The 12,268-nt window shown below is 46.4% G+C and overlaps 1 protein-coding gene across 4 annotated transcripts in view; it reads left to right on the forward strand.

The window, feature by feature from the left end:
• The window catches only part of DNAJC13 (DnaJ heat shock protein family (Hsp40) member C13), a 288,549-nt gene that overhangs the window by 184,532 nt on the left and 91,749 nt on the right, over positions 1-12,268 (forward strand). For all 4 annotated transcript variants that reach the window (XR_012231076.1, XM_073569478.1, XM_073569468.1 and 1 more), the window contains 8 exons: positions 6,885-6,947; positions 7,053-7,154; positions 7,991-8,095; positions 8,614-8,816; positions 9,407-9,491; positions 9,753-9,907; positions 11,151-11,196; positions 12,080-12,234. Coding sequence is in view for 3 of the 4 variants with exons in the window: in XM_073569478.1 (XP_073425579.1) it covers positions 6,885-6,947; positions 7,053-7,154; positions 7,991-8,095; positions 8,614-8,816; positions 9,407-9,491; positions 9,753-9,907; positions 11,151-11,196; positions 12,080-12,234 (914 nt within the window). In the remaining variant the exon portion in view is untranslated. The remainder of the gene's footprint in view (positions 1-6,884; positions 6,948-7,052; positions 7,155-7,990; positions 8,096-8,613; positions 8,817-9,406; positions 9,492-9,752; positions 9,908-11,150; positions 11,197-12,079; positions 12,235-12,268) is intronic.

Here is a 12,268-nt window from a genome sequence, read left to right on the forward strand (position 1 = left end):
GTACCAAGAAAGGGGAGCGACAAGAAAGGGCCGTCAATTCCGACACGCACTGGATGGAGGTGATGGCCACCAGGAAGGCAACTTTCCAGGAGAGAAGGGATAGGGAAACTTCCTTGAGAGGTTGGAAGGGTGGACCTTGCAGAACCTCGAGAACCAGATTAAGATTCCATGGATCCACAGGCGTGCGGTACGGAGGTGCCGCATGAGCCACCCCTGAAGGAAGGTCTTGACCTGCGGATGGGAGGCCAACGTCTTCTGGAACAGAATGGAAAGCGCCGAAACTTGACCTTTTAAAGAGCTGAGGGCAAGGCCTGCATCAAGGCCTGTCTGGAGGAACGCCAGGACAGAAGGGAATGAAAAAGGACATGGGTGGAATGTTATTGGCCTCGCTCCAAGTGAAATAGGCCTTCCATGTACGATAATAAATTTTGGAAGATGAAGGCTTTCTAGCCCGGATCATGGTGTGAATAACCCGATCCGAAAAACCTGACCGTTTCAGAACCGCGGTTTCAACAGCCATGCCGTTAAATAGAGCGGCTGAGAATTAGGGTGGCAAATCGGACCCTGAGACAGCAGATCTGCTCTGTCTGGAAGCTTTCAGGGGGCGTCCGCGAGCAGGTTCAGATCATCTGGGCCAATCAGGAGCGATGATGATGACTGGAACCCCTACCGCCTTGATTTTCTTCAACAATTTGGGAAGAAGGGGACGGAGAAGGTAGGGGAGCTCGAACTGAGAACAAGGAATGGTCAGAGCATCGGCGCCCGCTGCGAGAGGATCTAGGGCCCTGGATATGAACTGTGGGACTTTGCTGTTTAGGCGAGACGCCAGCAGATCTACGTCTGGAGTCCCCCAACGACGGCAAAGCGGATGAAAGACGTCCGAATGTAAGGACCACTCTCCCGCTGCGAGACCTCGAGAAAAACGGCGGTCCAGTTGTCCACGCCGGGAATGTGCACCGCGGAAATCGCTGGGACTGATACCTCTGCCCAGTGAAGAATCTTGGACACTTCCGCTAGAGCTGAGGAACTTCGTGACCCCCCCCTTAGAGATTGACATATGCCACTGCTGTGGCATTGTCTGTCTGAATTCGGATTGCAGGCTCATGAGAAGCTTTTCCCAGTGAATGAGAGACAGATAAATCGCCCGTATCTTGAGGACGTTGATAGGCAGAGTTGTGTATTGAGTCGACCACCGACCCTGAACAGCGTGATTGCGAAACACTGCACCCCAGCCTGAAAGACTGGCATTCGTTGTTACAATCTGCTAGTGAATCGGAAGGAATTACCTGCCCAGAGAAAAGAGAGGTGATGCCAGCCACCAATTGAGGGATTGTTTGACCCGGGGCGAAAGGTGAATTGGCCGATCCAGGGAAAGGACAGACCTGTTCCACCGAGACAGGATGGCTTGTTGAAGCGGTCTTGAGTGAAATTGGGCAAAGGGAACCGCTTCGGCCGTCGCCATCATCTTACCCAAGACTTTCATGGCTGACCGGAGAGATGGAAGCCGTGTGCTCTGCAGTGACCGTACATCTCGCCGCAGAAAGATCATTTTCTCTAGTGGGAGAAAAACCCTCGATCGACGGGTGTCGAACAATAGGCCTAGAAACACACAAGACGTTGTGTCGGAACAAGGCAGGACATCGTTTGTTGACGAGCCACCCTATATTGGACAGGGTGTCGAGAATGATGGGAAGACTTTGGCGAGTCTGTTGAAAAAACGGAGCTTTGATTAGAATGTCGTTGAGGTACGGAAAGAGGGCGAGACCTCTGATCCTCAACAAGGCGATCAACGCCGCCATGATCTTTGTAAATACTCTGGGTGCGGTGGCGAGACCGAACGGCAGTGCGACAAACTGGTAGAGGACCTGGTGAAATGCGAAATGCAGGAATTTCTGATGCCCGGAAAGGATGGGCACATGCAGATAGGCATGTTGAATGTATATTGAGCACATGAATTCCTGCGCTTCCATGAAAGCGATTACTGAACGAAGTGACTCCATCCTGAAATGTCGTAGGCGGACCCTCCTGTTTAGTAACTTGAGGTCCAGGATGGGCTGGACCGTGCCGCCCCTTTTTTTTTTTTTTTTTTTAATTTCGGTACTACAGACAGGTTTGAATAAAACCCTGTGAAACGTTCTGACTCGGGAATGGGCACAATCACCCCGGAACTGAGGAGGGAAGCGATGGATGCAAAGAAACCTGGAACTAAGGCAGGGTCTTATGGAGGTCAGGACTCGAAGAAACGATCCCGGGGCCGAGAAGCGAACTCTATCTTGTATCCTGAGGATACAACCTCCCCGACCCAAGAGTCTTCTACTGAGGCAAGCTAGACGTCTCTGAAGAAAAGGAGTCAACCGCCCAGTTGTGAAGGCGCCTCGGGGTTTCGTTGATAGTCATGCTGATGTGGACCGTCCAGTTCTAGACCTGGAGGATATGCCCTGGGAGGAGTGAGATAGCCAGGAGGGAGTGGGCCTAAAGAAGACCTTCTTGCTATCCTGGCGTGCTTGTGGTCTTTTTTGGCTGGAAAAGGTTTCTGCCGTCGCGAAGCAGCGGAAGGACCGAGAGGGCCGAAACGCCTTGGAGGAGGTCTACGAGGCTTGGACTGAGAGAGAAGAGAGCTCGTGCCTCCAGTGGCGTCCTTAATAATCTGGTCCAGCTGGGATCCGAAAAGATGCGCTCCCTGGAAAGGCAGATTGGTAAGGGACTTTTCTGAAGACAAATCCGCCTGCCAAGCCTTGAGCCAAAATGTACGCCGGATTGCTGCCATGTTGCTGGACGCTTGAGCTGCGCTAGATGCAGCAACCAAGGAGGCCCAGACCAGATAATCCCCTGCATGGGAGATTTAGTTGGCTAGCTCAGCCAAACGCTCTGGTTGGGCTTTATCTAAAATGCCCTGGCGGAGATCCACCGCCCAAGTAGCTATGGCTTTAGCTATCCAAGTTGAAGCGAAGGCAGGGCTCAGCGCTATCGCAGCCGCTTCGAACGCTGACTTTGCTAAGGATTCTATGATCCTATCGTTAGAATCCTTCAGAGACACCACACCTGAAATCGGGATGACCATGTTGTTAGTCTGGACACGGGAGCGTCTATAGAGGGAGACGCCGACCAATTGTCGGTGAGCTCCTTTAGAAAATGGATACAGCACGCCAAGGCGCTTCCCTCTTTGAAAGCGCCTGGCCGGATTTTCTGTCTCCCTGGTAAAGAGCTTGCCAAACTCCGAGTGCGGGGCGAAGACTCTGGAAAGGTGTTTCTGCCCGTCTGAATGAAACCTCCTGATCTGAGGGTTTCGCAGGGGAGTCCGTGATTTCGAAAGTGTGGTAAGTCGCAGCAATGAGGTTCTGTACCGTAACCTTCATGTCCGCGTCCTGGTCCGAATCCAGCTCTAAAATCTCTTCAGATGGCGCATCCGAGTACGTCTCGCCTGATTCGTGGGAAGTACTATGAGGAGAGATGGGGCGAGGGGAGGATTCCGGCAGGAGATCCTGCCTGGGCCTTTGCGGCTCATGGTCGCTGGCTCGGATGGAACCTCTTGTGCCCTGCTGGATACTGTAGAAGTGTCCAGGGGCAGCTTATCAAGAACGGCAACTAGGGACTGAGACACCTTAGTAAGATCCGCCACCGATTGTAAGAGAGAAGAAGCTCAGCCAGGAATGGGGGGTTCACTCTCACGGGTAGCCATAGGGGGCTTCTGGGCGGCGGGTTGAATGGAATTGCTGCAGTCGAGGCAGAGCAAGACATAATGAAGGGACAGTCACTGAAGGAGTACCGGAAGGTTGTGGGACAGGGAGGAGGGTGTCAGTCTGCAGAAGCAGAGCTACTCACGGTCCGTAGTCCTGTGGATAACCCCAGCAAGCGATGCTGCGCAGCTTGTGGATTTGCAGGGTCGCGTGCAAAACCCCTAGCATTAGAATGGTTAGAAATTGCTGCGATTGGCTGCTGTGGGCAGAGATGATTTTCTCTAGTCCGGCTGACAGGTCAGAGAAAATGGCGGCCACCAGAGGAGACTGAGGGAGAAGTGCGCTCTTTCAGAGAAGACGAAGGGCGGAGCTAACCGCCGCGCTGAGAAAGGTACCGCCCGCTGGAAAAGGTGGGCTGAGCGCTGCGTTGTGCATAAGTCAGGGCGCTAGGAGCAGGAGGAGAGGCGGTGGGCGGGCCTAGGACGGGCGGGAGAGAAGCCCGCCTGAGAATGATGGTGGGGGGTGTGGCCGCTACACTGTAGTAGGCCCAAAGCGAAGCCGGGGCCTAAATTAATAGCAGCAGCTGCCTGTTAGCACGGGGTGGCTCGGAGGTGACGCAGCATGAACGCTGCCAAGATAATCCTGGCCGGGGTGAAGGGAGCGGGCTGTATGGCAAATGCAGTGGCTGCCTGGAGGGGCGGGACAGCCATGGAAGCCCGCAGCCCCACTCCAAAGAAAACGCTGTAGCTGCGACCGTGCCGTCTGAGGCGATTGGGGCCCAATACTTACCCTGTCCCGGACCCAAATGTTACCTGCTGAATAAAGGTACCTTGCTTGTCCTGGATTGAAGTATGTCTGCGCCTCATCCAACTGACAGGCTCTGGTAGGCGAGTGGGTGGGAGACGGACGACACGGACCATCTGAATCGCTGACACGTATTCGTGTTGGTGTCCGCCTGGAAGGCTGCTGGTCCTGCTGCGGAGAGCTGTGAGGATACGGGGTGGCAGTACACGCCGTACTCAGTCTTTGTGGGACTACAGATGTGACTGTTCACTCTGTATCCCTCCGGAAAACCTGAAAGGAAACGACGCACATCGAGGTAGATATGGGTCTAATGAAAGACCCGTGTCCACCTCCTACTGACACTAAGCTAAACTGGATATCTTCCTGTCAGTGAGGTGTATACTGCGGAGGAGGAGCTAACTTATTTGCATAGTATCAGCCTCCTAGTGGCAGCAGCATACACCCTATGGTCTCTGTGTCCCCCAATGAAGCGATAGAGACATTCCTTCCCTCAGTTTTGCTTCTGACAGTCCCTGCAAATTGGTACACAGGTACTTAAGTTTCTCCTTCTTTCGGTAGAGCTTTCACAAACTGCTTCATCAGTCCAAGCTTAATATGCAGTGAAGAACGTTGTTGGGATCAATTAACCCCTTTCCGGCCATAGACGTATAGTTACGTCTAAGGTTGCCTCCCCCTCTTTGATGCGTGCTCCGGTGCTGAGCCTGCAAATTTTCTGGCACATGTCCGCTGATTTCATTATCTGACATGTGCCCCTAACAGCTGCGGGTTGAATCGCGATCCACCCACAGTTGTTACATGTTAAATATCACTGTCAGTTTCTTGAAAATGGCATTTAACATGATCGCGTCGGAAGTGCGTCATAAGCCCCTCCCAACTTTGCTCGTTTCACATGGCCGCGGGTCACTGATGGGTTGGCATGACAACCCGGGGTCTGCAGGAGACCCGTGTGTGGTTGCCATTGTCAGATAAATTCTGTCTTTAATGCCCATAACAACCAATCACAGCGCAGCTTTCATTTCTTATACTCCTGAGATAAAATGAAACACATGATATGATTGGACGCTATGGACACCACCACACTCTGGAAGCTGGGTTGAGAAAATCTTCTCTGCCCACAGCAGCCAATCGCAGCAATTTCTAACCATTCTAATGCTAGGTGTTTTGTATGTTCTCCCCGTGTTTGCGTGGGTTTCCTCCGGGTTCACCAGTTTTCTCCCACACTTCAAAGACATACTGATGGGGAATCTAGATTTTTGAGTCCCAATGGGAACAGCGATGATGGTGTATGTAAAGTGCTGCATAATTAAAGGCATTATATAATTGATTGAAATAAAATGTGTTTGTATCAGTAGTTGAAATCTCAGGCTATGTTCACACGTGGCGGTTTTTTTGCGCTGGTTTTAACCACGCAATTTTGCAGCGAAAAATAAGCATGTCATGCATTCCTATGGGATTCCGCAATGCTGTGCTAATGCTGCGGTTTTTACCGCGGCAGAATCGCTTCACGGTAAACGCAGCATGCTCATTAATTTAGCGGAATTGCGGCGATCCCGCACCCATATGAATGCATTGTTCTGCTTACTTTCTGCATGTGGCTGTGCACACCATGCGAAAAGTAAGCAGAACATTTGCGGATGGTATCCACGGTCCGGAGGAGAGGAGACTGTCCTCCGGGCTTTGGGTACCATATCCCTGTAAAAATTAGAATTTAAAATAAAAAATATTCTCACCTTCCGACGTCCCGCGCAGCCTTCCCACCTCTCTCCACGCTCCCGGTCCCAGTAATCCTTTGCGAGCGATGATGTCCGTTCTCGCGGGATCGTGAAGTCTTGCGATCATTCGCGCAACGTCATCGCGAATGACCGCGAGACGTCGCGATCCCGCGATAATGGACGTCATTGCGGTAATTCTTGCAAAGGATTACTGGGACTGGGAGCGTGGAGAGAGGTGGGAAGGCTGCGCGGGACGCCGGAAGCTAAGAATAACAATTTTTTTTTTTTAATTATTTTTTACGTCCTATCTTTTACTATTGATGCCGCATAGGCAGCCTCAATAGTAAAAAGTTAGTCGGACTTGTCAATCTGTCAATCAGTTCTCCAAGCGATGCTACAGATCGCTTGGAAAACGCTAGCAATTCTGCAAGCTAATAACGCTTGCAAAATGCTAGTTTTTCCGTGGGAAAATCGCGGGAATTTAAAATGTGATTTTCCCACGGAATGGAATTTGGAATTCTCGCGGTAATTTCCTCGAGAGTTCCGCTACGTGTGAACGTAGCCTAAAGCTTAGATGATTTTTCCCACTGCAGGAATTCCTGAATCATTCAGAGGAACACCAGACTCCTAAAGCATCTAGATCCTCTATGACCAGCCTTTTCACGTGTTTTGTCTCGCTTCTCTTTTTCAGTGCACTGACAGACTGGAAAGGGACAGGCTCATCTTATTTTTAAACAAGCTGATTCTTAATAAGGTGGGTAGCTGAAAAGTTGGGTGGTATGTTAAATAAATTGTACAACTTGGCATTTTGGTTTTTCTCTTTGGTTTGCACTGGTTTAAAATAGTATTTGTTTTCTAGAAAAATGTGAAAGATGTTATGGACTCCAATGGAGTTAGGATCCTGGTTGATCTTCTTACCTTAGCACATCTTCACACCAGCAGAGCCACGGTTCCACTTCAGGTGAGTTGGACTGAGAAGCTCTCTGTAATTGTAGCCTTTTTTAATCTTGTGTAAATGTCTCACTGAAATGTTTAGAATCTGCACGTAAAATGTGAAAAAGTGACTGTATTTGGTACGCAACTTATCCCCAGTCCTGTATGGAGCTGAGCTGCAATATCAGCTACGTGGACTAGATTGGGACTGTTCCTAACATTTGGGCAATATGTTTAACACTAATATCATCCAAAAGTAAAGTTCTGGTAAACTTGGTGGATCTGTGTACTCTCAACATGTCTACATTAACAACTTTATAGTTCTGTTTTGGTCTTTTCCTGTTATTCTTTCTGGAAATTGATGAAAGAATTGACAGCTGTATGGCCATGTAGCTTCACAGTGTAATGGGTGTTGACTGTGTGAGATAATATAGATACATGGCCTAATAACGAGGGGAAACTTAGTAACTAGGTTGTTCATCCCCAGTATAGGTACATGGGCTGGAGTCTACCAGAACGGGATTAGGTTGTATTGAGCTACACTTCTTTTTGGCTCACAGAACAAAAAAAAAAACAAAAAACATAATCCATGCTGTCCATATGTAGTATTGCGGCATATGGGTTGGATTCATAAAACAACCACTTTAATCTAATATCGGTCTTTGGCAGCCGCCTATGTAAAAATAAATGACCAATTGTGAGATAATGCTGTTGGGTTATTTTTTCGGTCTATATATTTTGTGTATCTGTACACTGCATGTGCATTCGCCAGCTCATTTGTATTCATAGTGAGAGGGAATTCAAAAGCATCTTTGTATGAAAACTACAAGTCTGCAAAAATTATATCTCTGATTTCTTTACTAGAGCAACGTCATTGAAGCATCTCCTGATATGAAGAGGGAGAGTGAGAAGGAATGGTATTTTGGCAATGCTGACAAGGAAAGGAGCGGTCCGTACAGCTTTGTGGAGGTAAATTTGCTGCTGATTTACAAGTGAACGCTTATTATGGGTGATGAGCGAGCATGTTTGGATAAGGTGTTATTAGAGTATGCTCATGAGCTAATAGTTTTTGAGCACACCAAAGACACTGTATGTTCAAGTCGCTACAGCTGCATGTCTCTTGGTTGTTCAACAGCTGCAACACATGCATTACCTGTTTGTTAGGCAATCCCTGCATGCGTTTCGGCTGTCGAACAGCCATGAGACATGCAGCCGGGAGAACTCGAACATATTTTTTGAGCACACCGAAGATATCTTGGCACACGAACCGGCTCGGATAACACCTTATCCGATCACTAGTCATAATGTTTGTGCTTTACATACATGTTTTTTTGTTTTTCAATTAAAATGATGTACAAAGTGATATGAATTAACTAATAAATTGTACATAATACTTAGGAGATATGCACAGTTACCAGATTTCTGTAATTGTGCATTTAACACAGTTTGGGATCAGTCTGAATTTTATATTTGTTTTTTTTCTCTAGATGCAAGAGTTCTGGGCCAATGGAGTGTTAAGCACCAAAACTCGCTGCTGGGCCCAGGGTATGGATGGCTGGCGCCCACTGCAAGTCATTCCCCAATTAAAATGGTGTTTGCTAGCAAGTGGACAAGCTGTGCTGAATGAAACCGATTTGGCAACCCTTATCTTAAATATGCTCATAACCATGTGTGGATACTTTCCCAGCAGGTAAGTAATGTTTTCATACATTCTTTTTAGTTTAAATTCCAACTGAGGTCATTTTTCACACCAGTGGGTGTAATGCAGTGGTATACTGCTGTCACTTTCGGGCACTTAATCCACTGTCATGCCTGGGCCTGCTTCCATAATTTGGGCAAATAAATATGCCTAGATCTTGTTAATGTAGCCAGTTTAAAAATGGCAACCTATTGAGCACACACCTCCCCCAAAATTTCTTCTATCTAACTGTAAATTAAATGCTTTACCAAAATCGCATGACCGCCGCATATTAGTCCAAATTAATCTAAGTCATTTTGGTTAATAATAATTTGTGGTATAAGTACAGGGCCACTATAGTATATAAATAATACATTACATCAAATAACAGAAATAAAAATAAAGGGTTGAGTTGCAAAGACATCTGCTCTGTGTAGAGTTACCTTGATGAAGGGTGTCGGTAGTATTCCAATTTGAAATGGTCCGCTCACCCCGATGCGCGTTTCGCCACCAGCTTCTTCCATGTAGAATATGCATGATATAATACTCGCAATAGTTATCAGTGAGTTATGACTTCAAATTTGCTTTTCCTATTCCCCTAGGGACCAAGACAATGCCATTATTAGACCGCTTCCTAAAATCAAAAGATTGCTGTCAGATAACACTTGCCTTCCTCATATCACACAGGTCAGTATCTTTCATTACTGATGATCAGACCCCTAGTTAAGTTTTTCTCTTTTTCGGCTGAATTCTCCCCATCTACCTTTTTTTTTTTTTTTTTACCTTTATTTTTTTAGACATGAAATATCAAAGGATGAAAAAAAGGTTTAGAAATTATTCATTAGCTCTAAACATTTTTTTCACCGTCCATTGAAACGTTTCCCCTCAGGCCACTACTGTGGTGTATCTGCTTTGGCTGAATGCAGTTGTTTCCATTTCATTCCTCAGCTTTTGCTGACGTTTGACCCCATCCTGGTAGAGAAGGTTTCCATATTGCTCTTTCACATCATGCAAGACAACCCACAGCTGCCTCGTTTCTATCTCACTGGAGTATTCTTCTTTATAATGATGTACACTGGTTCCAACGTGCTTCCTATCGCCAGGTAAGGCGTCACTGAGCAATTGCTACATCTACCAGATGTACAAATTTTGTCTTCACTCAATATGGTCATCAGGCTAGTTTGAGAATCATATCATTGAATGGAGCTGTAAGCTTGCATTTACACTGGCTGATAGATGGGAACTACAGTTCCCAGGGATGATTGTTTCCACTTTATCAACTTGTCTAAACAGGCTGCCAATCACCCGACAAACAAGCAAAATGCATGTTCGTCAGGTGAAATGATTTTAAGCATGATTAAAAATCATTGTTCTTGGCCAGCACATCATCCTGTGTAAGCAATATTATATGCACACAGAACGATTGTATTAATGATCATTCTGTGCACATGGATGCCCAGTTTGTATTTATCAATTGACTATTAATTGACAACCTATAGCTTACAGGCAGCCAATCAATAGTCGTATAACCGTCACTGGTAGTAATTGCACTCTAAATTTGACCTGATTAGACAAATTTAAGCTATTTTACCCATGACTACTTTTATATTTTTCTTGCGTTCTCAGGGTTTATATTGTGATTGCTGTGTGGTCATTATAGGTTGTATGTACCTTTTATTTCTATGGCTGAGTGCATTTTGTTATATTTTCGTCGTTGCTTGTTTTGAATGTCATTGAATCTCTAAGCTCCTCATATACATTAGACTAATGTCTGCAATCGCCGATATCGACAGATTCAGTCGACAGTCTAATTATATGGTGGCACTGGCCAATTTATCGGCGAAATAATTGATCCAACACGTCCAATTTCGGACTGGCAATTGTATAGTCTTCCATAGATAAGACTTGCCCAGATTGGCCACATGAGTGCTCCTGTGTATGGCAGCGGACAGACAAGCGATTTTTGTATCTTACTTTTGTTCTGTTTTTATAAAACAAAAAAAAGTTCTGCATGCTGGAGCTTTTGATGTTAAGTCCCCACCGCGCCTCTGTCTCACCCCAGCTTCAACCATTTTAGTAGAGCTGGGAGACGCCAGCGTGAAAATAGCAAAAGCTGCAAAATGTTTCCACAACTCCAAGTTGCGGTAACAGTTTGTTATGGTTCAAAGCAATTTATGCCAGAATTCTGAGGAAATTGCTTTGATAAATCAGACCTCAGTTGGTAGAAAAAAAACTACTGTGCAGGTTATGGAATCGAGTAAAGAAGGGACCAAGGTTTGTAATGACGCATTATGCAAAATATTATGTTGTAAACCTTCATTTGCATTTTCTTTTTTTTAATTTTAGATTTCTCAAGTACACGCATACTAAACAAGCCTTCAGATCAGAAGAGGTATGGACACTGTCTAGAAATACTAAAATCTGTAGGTAAAGTGAACCCGTCAGGTGAAAGCATCATCAATCTCCAGATACAAGTTTAATCTGTAGGTTTGATGGCTTTATGAAGGTGCCCGATTACTGTACTGAAAGTGTCACGCACAGGAGAAAGTGAATATTATTTCTCCTGGGAGCTGCTGACTTTCAGTCATGCAGATGTGCCTGGAGCAGTGAACCACTGCTCGCTATACTGTGAGCGGTCGTTGTCCGCATGCCCCAGTACTGATTGATAGCAGGCCTTGCAGTGCATCAGTACAGAGTCTGCTGTCAATCAGTGCAGTGTCGTTGCTTATAGCCGCCGTTCAGTTCTGTGAGTGGTGACTGTCATTGCTTCAGGCACGCCTGTATTACTGACAGCCAGCTGCTCCTGAGAGAAGTAAAGTGAATTCTCTCCCAGCTGCTGCTCTTTGAGTATAGCAACAGGACACCTTGATAACTTGTAAGTTATCTGCACGTTAATAATGTTATCGCATATCCACAAATAGCTTGTTCATCAATGGGGGTCCCACCTTTGGGACCTTTTGTGATACGAGAACTAGGCTCTGAATTGCTCCATCTAAATGGAAGGAAGGTCCCGCATGCTTGACATTGCTCCGTTTATTGTCTTTGGGACTTACAGCAATGGCTAATACAGTCCCATAGTCAATGAACTGAATGCTGATGAGAACACTGCCTTCTCTCCATTCAGACGGGTACTTCAGAGCCACGTTCTTTGGATCAGTGTGGCTCCCGGCATTTGGCAAGTTATCGGTGTCCCTGTGGATAGGAAAAATTTGCTTGAGACCATTTAAGATGATAAAACTACATTTCACAGGCATTGTGTTAATAATGTGTTTCAGAACAAAGGAACAGACATCTTTCAAAGGAGCATCCTTGGTCACATTTTTCCTGAAGCTATGGTATGCTATCTTGAAAATTATGAGCCAGAAAGGTTTTCAGAGATTTTTCTTGGAGAGTTTGATACCCCAGAAGCTATTTGGAGCAGTGAGATGAGGTATGTATCACTTTAAAGACTAGAAATATTTTCA

Source organism: Dendrobates tinctorius, unplaced genomic scaffold, assembly GCF_039654945.1.
Source record: "Dendrobates tinctorius isolate UK_male_01 unplaced genomic scaffold, ASM3965494v1 ptg000005l, whole genome shotgun sequence".
NCBI lineage: Eukaryota > Metazoa > Chordata > Amphibia > Anura > Dendrobatidae > Dendrobates > Dendrobates tinctorius.